This window comes from Nymphaea colorata, chromosome 2, assembly GCF_008831285.2.
Source record: "Nymphaea colorata isolate Beijing-Zhang1983 chromosome 2, ASM883128v2, whole genome shotgun sequence".
Taxonomy (NCBI): Eukaryota; Viridiplantae; Streptophyta; class Magnoliopsida; order Nymphaeales; family Nymphaeaceae; genus Nymphaea; species Nymphaea colorata.
In genome coordinates this window covers 24,854,815-24,866,406 of record NC_045139.1, presented here as the reverse complement: position 1 = coordinate 24,866,406, position 11,592 = coordinate 24,854,815, and the positions used below count along the sequence as shown (strand labels likewise).

Below are 11,592 nucleotides of genomic sequence, written 5' to 3'. Positions count from 1 at the left end.
CATACAACGAATGTTAGTTGGTCCTCAGCAGTCAGCCCCACAGTGCGCGTGGATTATCTGCAACTTATTGCACACTATAAATAATCATCCAAAGCCTTGATTCATTTCTCAATAGAAGAATAACTTGGCTTCAAAATGAAGGGCTAGTCTGGTAACAGGCACAATTGATTCAACTGTTTAAGCAAAAACTGACAAGTATAACCTTACCAAAGAAACCAGGCTAAGCTATCTAATCAAAGACGAGCTTAACAGGGAATATAACCAGCTTATTTGTCTTAACCGAGCAAATAAATAGCACAAACTAGGTCTTCCTGTACACTAGAAAATATTGGGTCGGCAATTAGCCGCATTTGCAAGAGCTGGCCATCTTGTAAAGGTACATGTCTTCAAGATGACCTGCTTTCAAGGATCTTTGGTACTCTCTGCCAGCTGTGAGCGCAACTCTGTCCATACAAATGTGCATTTATTTGCGTGTGATCATGTATATATATATATATATATATATATATATATATATAAAGAGAGTATATATATATATATATATAAAGAGAGAGAGAAAAGACTGCTGTAAGCGTGCACCAACTCTTATGCATCTATTTAACAATACAACGGCGAATTTATACAATCTTTGTAAGCTTCAAAAAATAATAAACAACAGAAAAACTTGATCCTCCCACTTAGCCGCTGAGATTCAAAACGTGCCCTGGAGCCCGCACAAGTAAAACTATACTATCACTTCCTCTGGGATCTCGATGTTTTGGGTTAAAACTGAAACCAATTCCTGCCTTTGTACTAGTAGCATGAAATTCCTTTTCTCTTGATTATCTCACCACTCTAGACCAAAACTGGAGTTTGAAGAAAATTCACCTGCAGAACAAGAACCTGCTGGACGAAAGCAGACTTCTAAGGAATGGTCCAAATTCTTCATACCAATCTTGCAACTCAGCACAATCCTCAGTCTTTGATGCTTAGGTTAATTGCAAAGATAGTCCAGTAAAGCGAAGCCATCGCCAACAAATTCTTTCCACGCATATTCTTAAAACTGTAGCACCGGCAGGAAAGATGCTACCACTCCTAACCAACTTTAGTGGAACCAACCTGCAGCCAACACCACAAACCTTTATGAAGGAAAAAGAAAGTAAAATTGCATTAACAATTTCTTAAAGGCAACCTTACAAAGATGAGCAATGATATAAAAATGTATGGTACTTGAAATGAAGGAGAAGATGCAGAATAAGCTACACGAAAAACTGCCACCATCTTGAATTTGACAAAATCAACAACGTTAAATTTTTTGCATATTATAAGCATATCAAATTGCAAATCAATACATTATAATCACCACATTGGTATTATGGTATTAAATCATATCAGATGACGTGCGAACAGTAGTTTATGTTTGTTGTATTGTACAAACATTCACAAGTGGGCACCTTTTTCTCAACTATTTTGGTGAGGACGATAAACAATTGTAATTTTGTGCTGTTCAGTGAGATCTTATCTCAATCACTATTACTAATGCATTTGAAGATCAAAATCCACCAAAATAAAGGGTTTTCAGAAAAATAGAGACTTGCATGTCGTATCTACCCCAATTTCATTCAATTCTCTTTTAGTTCCATAACATAAACATCATTCAAACCGGTGTACTTACATCTAACAAGATTAAAATTAACAGAAGTTTATACTTTCCTGCAATAAAAAGAAAAAAACTTCATTTCTTTTCTGAGTTCTTTAACAGATTTGTCATATAACTGCTACCTAACGTCCAAAAAGAGTTTTCCATCATTCCACTGTCCTGCCATCCAACACCAGAAAATGCAAAAACATTCCATGGCAACAGAAGCAAGACTAACCTATCTATTTCTATCCATTTCTTTGTTTCTATAACCAAAACCCTAGGAGTTGGAAACTGTTTTAAAATCTAATGAATAATATTTTGTTGTTTACAATGATAATGATACTGCATGGCCGTACTATGAACAACAAAAAGGCATATTTGTAGACATAACTTTTATTGACATATTAACCACGAACTTACAAGTTCAAGTGCCTTGATGTCTTTACATGTCCCTGCGTCATAAAACCATGTTCACGTGTGTGCACCAAGGAGGCTTGGTGTGTGTGTGCTAAGCAGTCAAAATTGCTTCGTAGCCCGTAGGCCAACATGGTGGATCTTCAAAAAGGCTTAAGTAGTTAAAATAGAAACATGTAAGAGGGAGTTTGCAGAAGTCGGGCTAAGAATGACTGGCGTTTTGAAAAGAAAAAAAAAGAATTAGCTTGATCTTGGGAAATCTGGAAATGTCTATAGTTGAGGAGGTAAACTTATATGATGGTGGTGATTCGCAGGAGCAGCAGCGACAGGGATGGCAGCCAGTGGGTGAGAACCAAGACAGCAGGAGCAGCAGCGACAGGGATGGCAGCTAGCGGGTGAGAACTGTTGACGGGTTTTGTTGTTCGGGTCCAGATCCGTACCCAATCCGGTTTGTCCTAATTAGGACTACTTATATCTCTGTAAACCCTAATTTTTGTGTTAATGAAGTTTTGAAAAGAGAGAGTGTCTGGAGGCTAGTGGGCACCAGACCTCCTCACCCGTGGTTTTTCTTCCCTCGCGTTGAGGGTTTTCCACGTTACATCTGTGTGCTTTCTTCTACTCTCGTGCACATTTTGTTTCTACATGGTATCAGAGCCATCGGACTTGGAGAAAACAAAATCTGTTTTTCTATGGTTGTGAAGTTCCAACCCTGAATGCCGCCGTCGCTACCACCACCGCCGCCGCTGCCTTTGCTGCGCCGCCGCTGTCGCCGCACCGTGACCGTGACCACCGCCGCTGTCGCCGCACCGTGACCGTGACGGCCTCCGTCGCTGCCCCGCCGTGGCCGTGACCGCCGCTGCTGCGTCGCTGGTGTCGTGACCGCCGACGCCAATGTCTCTGCTGACGCCACCACCGACGCCGTCGCCTGTTCTCGGCGCGCGCTGCCAAGCGCCGCCCTCTGCTTCCGCTGCTCCCGTCGCTTCCGCCGTTGATCCCCGACTGCGTCATCTCACCTCTTCTCTAGGTTACTGCTGCTGTGTGTGTTCTTTGGCAGCCACTTCTACCTGGTGATCATGGCTGACTCGTCTTCTTCTTCAGTTAATACTAATCTACCTGATGTTGTGTCTGCGCGGACTGATCATGTACCGGTTCAAGTTACCACCATTCAACTTACCAAGGAGAACTATTCCCGATGGTCTGCTGCGATTACTATGGGGATTGCTGGGCGAGGACGCATTGCCTATGTGAATGGGAGAAAGGTTGAACCTGCTGCAGATAGTCTGGCTTGGGATACATGGTTTCTTGAGGACAACCAGGTCAAAACCTGGATTGTCAATTCAGTGTCCCCGGATATTCAACCCCTCATTCTTCGTAAGAAGACTGCAAGGGATATGTGGATTATTTTGGAACAGATGTGTGGCCAAAAGAAAAGGAAAGTTCGTGTGTATCAACTTATGAAGGATGTGTATTCCCTGCGACAAGGTGCTCTCTCGGTTGCAGACTTTTATGCAGCATTAAAATCTAAGTGGGAGGACCTTGACTATCACTCTGATATTACATGGAGGTGTCCTCACGACCAGATGCAGTACATGACTGATAAATGGGAAAACAGGGTATTCCTTTTCTTATCCGGACTGAATGATGACTTTGAAAATATAAGGAGTCAGATTCTTAACTCTGACGAATCATTTAGTATTGAAGATGTCTATTCCCGTGTTGAAGCTGAAGAACAGAGAAGGCTGCTTTCTAGTGGACGAAAGGGGGAAGAACAGTCTGCCTATGTTAGTCGTGCCCCTGTGGGAACTCCTCGTTCTTCCCGAAAATGTACACATTGCAAAAAACTTGGTCATACTAGGGATTTTTGTTGGGACCTGTATCCAGAGAAGAAGGATAGTAGGGGGAGGTCTTCTAGTGGGAAGAAGCCTGTATCGTCTGCAACAAGTCTGAGTGATGGGAAAGGTTCTATTTCTGCAGAACAGATTCATGAGCTACGAGCATATTTGAGCAAGATTGATGTTGGTCAGGCAGATACACCAGATGAGGTGAAGATCAATCAGGCATTGGCTGTTTCAGGGGGAGAAGGTACTTATATGGGTGAATGGATTGTTGACAGCGGTGCCACTCATCACGTGACTGGCAACCCCAAGCTTTTCCGTGACTACAAGCTATCCTCAGGAAAGGAACGTGTGTCCCTTGCCGATGGTTCCTTTACTTCTGTGGCAGGGAAAGGGAGTCTTTCCTTGTTAAATAATTTTTTAGTTCATGATGCCTTACATGTTCCCCATCTTCCCTTAAATTTGTTATCTGTTAGTAAGATTACCAAGGAACTGAAGTGTGAGCTTATATTTTCTGAAAAACGTTGTGTTTTGCAGGACTTGGTGACAGGGAAGAGGATTGGGATTGGTTTGGTGTCTGATGGGCTGTATCGGCTTCCTATACGCGTTGTCACAGCTCTTATGTCAGCAGTCAGCAGAACAGAGAAGAAGGAGGAAGAGTATCGTCAGTTATTTTTGTTTTGGCATGAACGCCTTGGTCATCTCCCATTTGGGATTTTGAAACATTTGTTCCCTGAACTATGTTCTAGTTTAAACATTTCCATGTTATCATGTGATGTGTGTCAGTTTGCGAAGCATGTTAAAGCTTCTTATCCAATTTCAAATAGTCGTTCTAATAAAGCTTTCTCCTTGGTTCATTCTGATGTGTGGGGGCCTTCGGGCATTCATTCTCGTGGTGGTTTTCAATACTTTATAACTTTTATAGATGATTATTCAAGGTGTACCTTTGTGTATTTGTTGAAAGATCGTAGTGAGGTGCCTCACATTATTGAAACTTTCATCCTCCTAGTGGAAAACCAGTATGGAAATTCTGTCAAGACTTTTCGGTCTGATAATGCTCGTGAATATCTGTGTCTCACTGTTGAAGAATTCTTTCGAAAGAGGGGGATTGTTCATGAGACATCCTGTAGTTATACCCCCCCTCAAAATGGGGTTGCTGAGAGGAAAAATCGTCAGTTGCTCAATGTCACCCGAGCCATACTGTTCCAAAGAAATCTCCCAAAATACTATTGGGGTGATGCAATCCTTACTAGTGTCTACTTGATTAATCGCATGCCTAGTCGTGTGCTAAAGGGTCGTACTCCCTACTCTATGCTTCCAGGGAGTAGTCAACCTTTTCACCTTCCTCCTCGAGTCTTTGGATGTGTGTGTTTCATACATAACCACAGCCCCAATGTGAAAAGACTTGATCCCAAATCTATTAAGGGCATCTTTCTTGGGTATTCTTCCACAAAAAAAGGTTATAAATGTCTAAATCCCACCACTGGTCGTCTTCACATTACCAAAGATGTCACATTCTTGGAACATGTCTCCTATTTTGGTGAGAATTCTCTTCAGGGGGAGAAATTAATGTCTAAGGAAGAGTATTCTCCCACACAGGAAATTCAGTTTACAGACTTTATGGATTACAGGCGTGAAGAGAATCATGTTGCCAAGGTGCTTGGCAAAGATAAGAGGGGACGACTACTGATGTACATGAAGAGGAGGAGGGAGAGCATCCTATGGTGATAGAACAAGAGGGTAATCGTATGTTTGGACAGGTGTATTCCAGGAGAAGAACTTGTACTGACAAGGTGATTGATGATGAGGAGGTTACACCGAATCCCAATCCTACTTCTTCCTTGGATGATCCAAGTCGTGTTCAGAAACAAGATGTTGGAAGAGAAATTCAGACTGGAAAAGAAAAGGAGGATCTTCCTATTGCCTTGAGAAAGGGTGTCAGGTCATGTACCCAGCACCCTATCGGTAACTTCGTATCTTACTCTAGATTGAGCACTGACTATAAATGTTTTGTATCCTCCTTGGTTGTGGTTGTGATTCCCAGGAATGCTACAGAGGCTTAGGGTGACACTAAGTGGTCTCATGCAATGAAAGAAGAGATGGAAGCTTTAGACAGAAATCAAACATGGGAGGTGGTTGATATTCCTGAAGCAGCCCACTTGGTTGGGTCGAAGTGGGTCTACACTGTTAAGTACAAACCAGATGGGAACATTGAGAGGTACAAAGCACGATTGGTGGCCAAGGGGTTCAGTCAGAAATATGGGATCGACTACTTAGAGACGTTTGCTCCAGTTGCAAAGATGAAGACTGTTAGAGTTATTATTTCATTGGCGGTGCTGAAGGGTTGGGAGATGTGCCAACTTGATGTGAAAAATGCCTTTCTCAATGGAGATCTCGAAGAGGAAGTGTACATGTGCATGCCACCAGGTTTTGAGAAGCCTGGAAAATGCTGTAAATTGAAGAAAGCTTTGTATGGGCTGAAACAGTCTCCCCGAGCATGGTTTGAACGGCTCAGACTTGTTATGAAGAAACATGGCTACAAACAAGGAAATGGAAATCATACCCTGTTTGTAAAGAGAAGAGAGAGTAAAGTTACTCTACTATTGGTTTATGTTGATGATATGATTGTTACAGGTGATGATAAGGAAGAAATAGCAAGATTAAAGGGTTTACTATCTACTGAATTTGATCTAAAAGACCTTGGTAAGCTGAAGTATTTTTTGGGTATTGAAATTGCTAGATCAGGTACAACTCTTGTACTTAGTCAAAGGAAGTATACCCTGGATCTACTGAAGGAGACAGGAAAACTGGGGTGCAGACCAGCCTCTACTCCTATAGATGCTGGGCATAAACTTGGTAGCAAAGATGGAGAACTGTTGTGTGAAGAAGCTAAAGGGAGATATCAACATCTAGTTGGCAAACTGATTTATCTCACTCTGACTAGACCTGATATCACATTTGCTGTAAATGTGATGAGCCAGTTCATGCATGCACCTACAGATATGCACTTGAAGGCTGTAGATAGAATTTTGTGCTACTTGAAGAAGAATCCCGGAAAAGGACTTCTATATGTGCAACAAAGATCTATTGAAGTTGAAGGGTATTCTGATGTAGACTGGGCAGGCTGTGTTGACACCAGAAGATCTACTTCAGGGTACTGCGTCTACTTGAGGGGAAATTTAGTTGTTTGGAGAAGCAAGAGACAAGATGTGTGTTCCCGCTCGAGTACAAAGGCTGAATATAGGGTTGTGGCTACTGGGGTATCAGAATTGTTATGGCTGAAGATCTTACTGACAGATATTGGAATAGAGATTGAAGGGCCTATGAGGATGTATTGTGATAACAAGTCTGCAAGTAACTTGGCTAACAACCCGGTTCTTCATGATCGAACAAAGCATGTGGAGATCGACCGTCACTTCATCAGAGAAAGAATTGATGCTAAGGAATTAACGCTACCATACATGAAGTCTGAAGACCAAACTGCTGATATCCTAACCAAGGCCTTAAGTGTAACTCCATTTGAGAGAAATGTATCCAAGTTGGGCATGTTTGATATGTATGCCCAACTTGAGGGGGAGTGTTGACGGGTTTTGTTGTTCGGGTCCGGATCCGTACCCGATCCGGTTTGTCCTAATTAGGACTACTTATATCTCTGTAAACCCTAATCTTTGTGTTAATGAAGTTTTGAAGAGAGAGAGTGTCTGGAGGCTAGTGGGCACCAGACCTCCTCACCCGTGGTTTTTCTTCCCTCGCGTTGAGGGTTTTCCACGTTACATCTGTGTGCTTTCTTCTACTCTCGTGCACATTTTGTTTCTACAAGAACCAAAACAGCAGGAGCAGCAATTGCAGTGACGATAGTGGTAGGAGGACAGCAGCAGAGATGCGAGAGAAAGAGAGAAGGTTGAGCTTTGGGGCAGGTGGTAATGGGTTGTAGAAGAGAGGGAGAGATAGAGAGATGGGGAGGGCTCGATTTTTCTTTCCTTCTCAATTTTACACTTTACCAAATTTTAAAATCTGAAGACTTTTCACAAATGGTGCCAATGGTATGATGCCCAAGGCCTGTGCACCAGCCTAGGTGCACTTTTGTCCACTATATATATGTGTGTGTGTGTGTGTGTTTTGTGTGTGGGAGTTCAATGTTGTCGTGTATCAGATGGTCAAAACCTAAAGGTTTGTCGCTGAAAACAGAAATAAATTGGTATTAGGCACAGTTTATGATGCAGCAATGGTTTGTGGTGGCTTTAGTGACAATTTATGGTTTTCTTAGTGATTACTACTATCTGGCACATGACAGGACTTTTCCTATATGTATAGCGAGCGCGCGCGCGCGAGAGAGAGAGAGAGAGAGAGAGAGAGAGAGAGATTTAACATTTTTTTTTTGTTGTGTTTATGTCCTTACTTCTAGCTCAGCTCCAGTCAAGAATAGCCGTTGAGCAGGTCTGACCTAGCCATTGGCTAAATCCACCAACCGGCTCGATCAGACTCAGTATCCTCTTGTTACGTGAATTAAGAGGACCCTTCTCCTTGTAATTTTTTGTTTTTGCTAAGCATTTACAGTAACTTGCAAGTTTATTTTGTATCTTTTATCATTGCCTTTATGCACTTTGTATGAAGCATTTGTGCTTGAGTGTTCAGGGCTACTTTGTATGAATGTAAACCTTGTCTTATGGATTACATATCTCTGGTGTAGATATTACAGGGATCAGAACAAGGTCATCCAATGGCCTAATTGGATCCCTTTGAAGATTGTTGTGCTGCCACGTAAAGTGTTTTGGTGAACTTTTTGTGAAGATCCTTTGGTGATTTGCCTTTCACCTTCTTTCTTATGTTTGGAAGACCTATGATTTAAAAAGACTTTCACTACAGGTGATTTGAAAGATAATACGACAATCATAAGATTTAACTGATGAACATGTATATTACACCAAAATTAAGGTAGTATTCACATCAAAACAGAATGACGATGTACCATGCAAAAATAAGCATTATCTTTCATATGTCAATGTGTCTTTTATATCCCAATGTATACAAAATATTTTGTATGAAGACTTAGAGTAACTAGGCACTCACCTTAAAAATCATGCCTCTGTGGCTAATGAAGGTAAACATCAGTCAGCTTCCAGCATTAGCAGAGGAAAGTTTCTTCTTCTTTTGTTTCACCTTCACAGCATCTGCCAGGCTTAGCTTCTGGGCCACGGGAAGTTGTACTGCTGTTTCTTCATGCTTGTGAGAATCTTTCATGTCTACATCTACAATTTTTTCCTCAAATTGGGATCCATCAGGGCCATCAATCCCAACTAGATCTTTTTCTCGTTTACTATGAAGGAAAGAATCTGCTTATTCCAAACGAACAAGATTGGAAGCCATCAATGAATTTGTATAGCACAAGAAAGAAAAAAACTATGTGAAGAAAAAAAAAAACATATTAGCAGATGATCATACTATACTTAGCCCCTCCAGAAAAGCCATTTCCATTCTGAACCGTGCCTACAAAAACAGGTTGATCTGTTCGCTCTACCAATGGCTCATAATCTGATAGTATATATCTAATCGCTTCAACAAGATTTTCAATTATAGTGAAACTAGTCTAAGTACTACTAAGCAATTTGTTTTGTTCTGGCATTGCTCAGAGATGTCTCATGGTGGAAACGGTGCCTATAAGCTGCAAAACTTAACCAGTATACAGAAAGACCAGGATTTTCTAAATCAACACCTGACTCACATTAGACAACATGAATTTCTCTTATATTTTGCAAGTTTTATTGCTGACGTCAACCTGTAGAACATTATCTTTTAATCGATCAACTACTAAAACTAGAGCTTATAAAGTCAGTCATAGTGTTTAAAATCCTTGTTTTCCACACATTATCAACATTTATTTCATCCACACAATTGGGCTATCACAAGCCTTCACTTTGTTGCCAATACAACTATGAAGCATATTCCCTTACCATTAACCACATAAAGACGTGGTCTTGCAACCAGTTGGAGAAACACTTGCATGAATTGGAGAACATTTTAAGGTTTGGTGAAGCTGGTCCACATTTTTGGCTTGACAAGGCAAATGTTAGCTACTTAGAACTTTTAGTTGTATTTGTGAAAAACAATCCGTAAAATTGCAAACAAAATTTTTTAGAAAAACTAAGTAACTTCCCTTTGTTGAGGAAACGTGCTGCTTTGGGATTTAAAGTTTTGTGTATTTTGGAATTTATATTAAGTAGCTTTCTGAATTTTTAAAATTTTGTTCGACTCTTTATGTAAAGGGTTAAACATAACCCTCATCCTTATTTAGTCTAATGGAAAAGGAGCAGCCGACAGATTGAAGACTGCTACCTATTCTCTCCTCCTTTCTCACGTTCTCTTCTCCCTCTTCTCCACCTCTCTACGCAACATGGTATCAAAGCATCGGACCTAGGACTGTGTCATCTAGGGTTTCACACGGCTCCCCTCCTCTCTTTTCTCATCTCTTCATTCAAGAAAAGGTTGGACGTCTAAAGTTTCTACTGCTTACAAAAGATACAGTGGGATTGTTTGGTGAAAAAGGGTTGATCACGTTCTACATGTAGAGACGTGATCTGCACCCTATGTTGCTGTCGAAGTCTTGATGTTGCTGAGAACCTAATGGGATGAAGTTGACAAGTTGCTGTCTTTGCTCAGATCTGAATATCGCAGTGTATCAGATCTAACTCAGGTGATGTCGTTGACAAAAAGTTGATGTTGATCAGATCTGAATGTCGCAGAATATATCAGATTTGACTCAGTTGATGTCGTTAAAAAAAATCAGACCAGAGAATGTCTGATCTGCTTGGCCGTGTGGTGCAGAGTTGTTTCTTAGTTAAAATAGAGCAGGTTTGTCTTGAAATATGATTGCAGTAAGTTTGTGCATGCTGTTTATATTCAGTCTGCTATAGGTTGGTGTTCAACTTTGGCTGCAAAATTCTGTGCCTGCTAGTATATATCCTGTTTGTCGTGGGCCTTTATATTTATCTATTTTCGTGGTTCTAGCATGGCTGCCAACAAATCTATACAACTTAATAGAACTGAATCTGGAAATCAGCAAATAGAGGCTGGTGTTGAGTACAAAGCTTTTTCAAATCCATTCTCGTTTGGGTCAACTATCAAACTTGATGGAGCCAACTATGATGTATGGGCTAGAAACTTCATGTTGTCAGTCGTTGGACATGGAAAGGAATATATATTGGAAGAAAATGGAAATATTAATTGGAAGAAGATGAACCAGTTGAAAAGACTGGTAAATACGCACGGTGGGAGGAAGAAAACAACATTATTAGTGTTTGGCTTATGAATAGCACTCAGCCCCACATTGCAGCAGGGCTTTGTTATTATAATACAGCCAAAGATATGTAGAATTCTCTTCAGCAGACGTACTCTTAAGATAAAAACATCAGCAAAATTTTACAGGTTCAGCAAGAATTGTTACAAATGCAGCAAGATGACATGGATTTGACGGAATACTTTGCAAAGTTAAAGTTCACTTATGAAAAGATAAACTCCTTAAAACCGCCCTGTAAGCATTGTCTCAAATCTCACATGGAGCAAATGATTGTTGTTAAATTTCTTACTGGACTATCTTCTGATTATTCTGCAGCCAAGACTCAAATGCTTACAGGTTCAGATTTTCTTGATCTTGATGAGGCCTTCAATAGACTAAGTAGATTGGTTGTCACTCTTCCTCCATCCTCGAACAACTCACAGCCATCT

At 40.9% G+C, this 11,592-nt stretch overlaps 1 protein-coding gene across 2 annotated transcripts in view; it reads right to left on the bottom strand.

Moving 5' to 3' along the window:
* Nucleotides 1–568: 568 nt before the first annotated feature.
* Nucleotides 569–11,592, bottom strand: part of LOC116248543 (exosome complex component RRP45A-like) — a 29,085-nt gene continuing 18,061 nt past the window's right edge. For both annotated transcript variants that reach the window (XM_050076155.1, XM_031621390.2), the window contains exons 10-11: nucleotides 8,941–9,203; nucleotides 569–1,098 (exon numbers count right to left, since the gene is read on the bottom strand). In XM_050076155.1, the coding sequence (XP_049932112.1) occupies nucleotides 8,983–9,203 (221 nt within the window). In that variant the 3' untranslated portion in view covers nucleotides 569–1,098; nucleotides 8,941–8,982. The remainder of the gene's footprint in view (nucleotides 1,099–8,940; nucleotides 9,204–11,592) is intronic.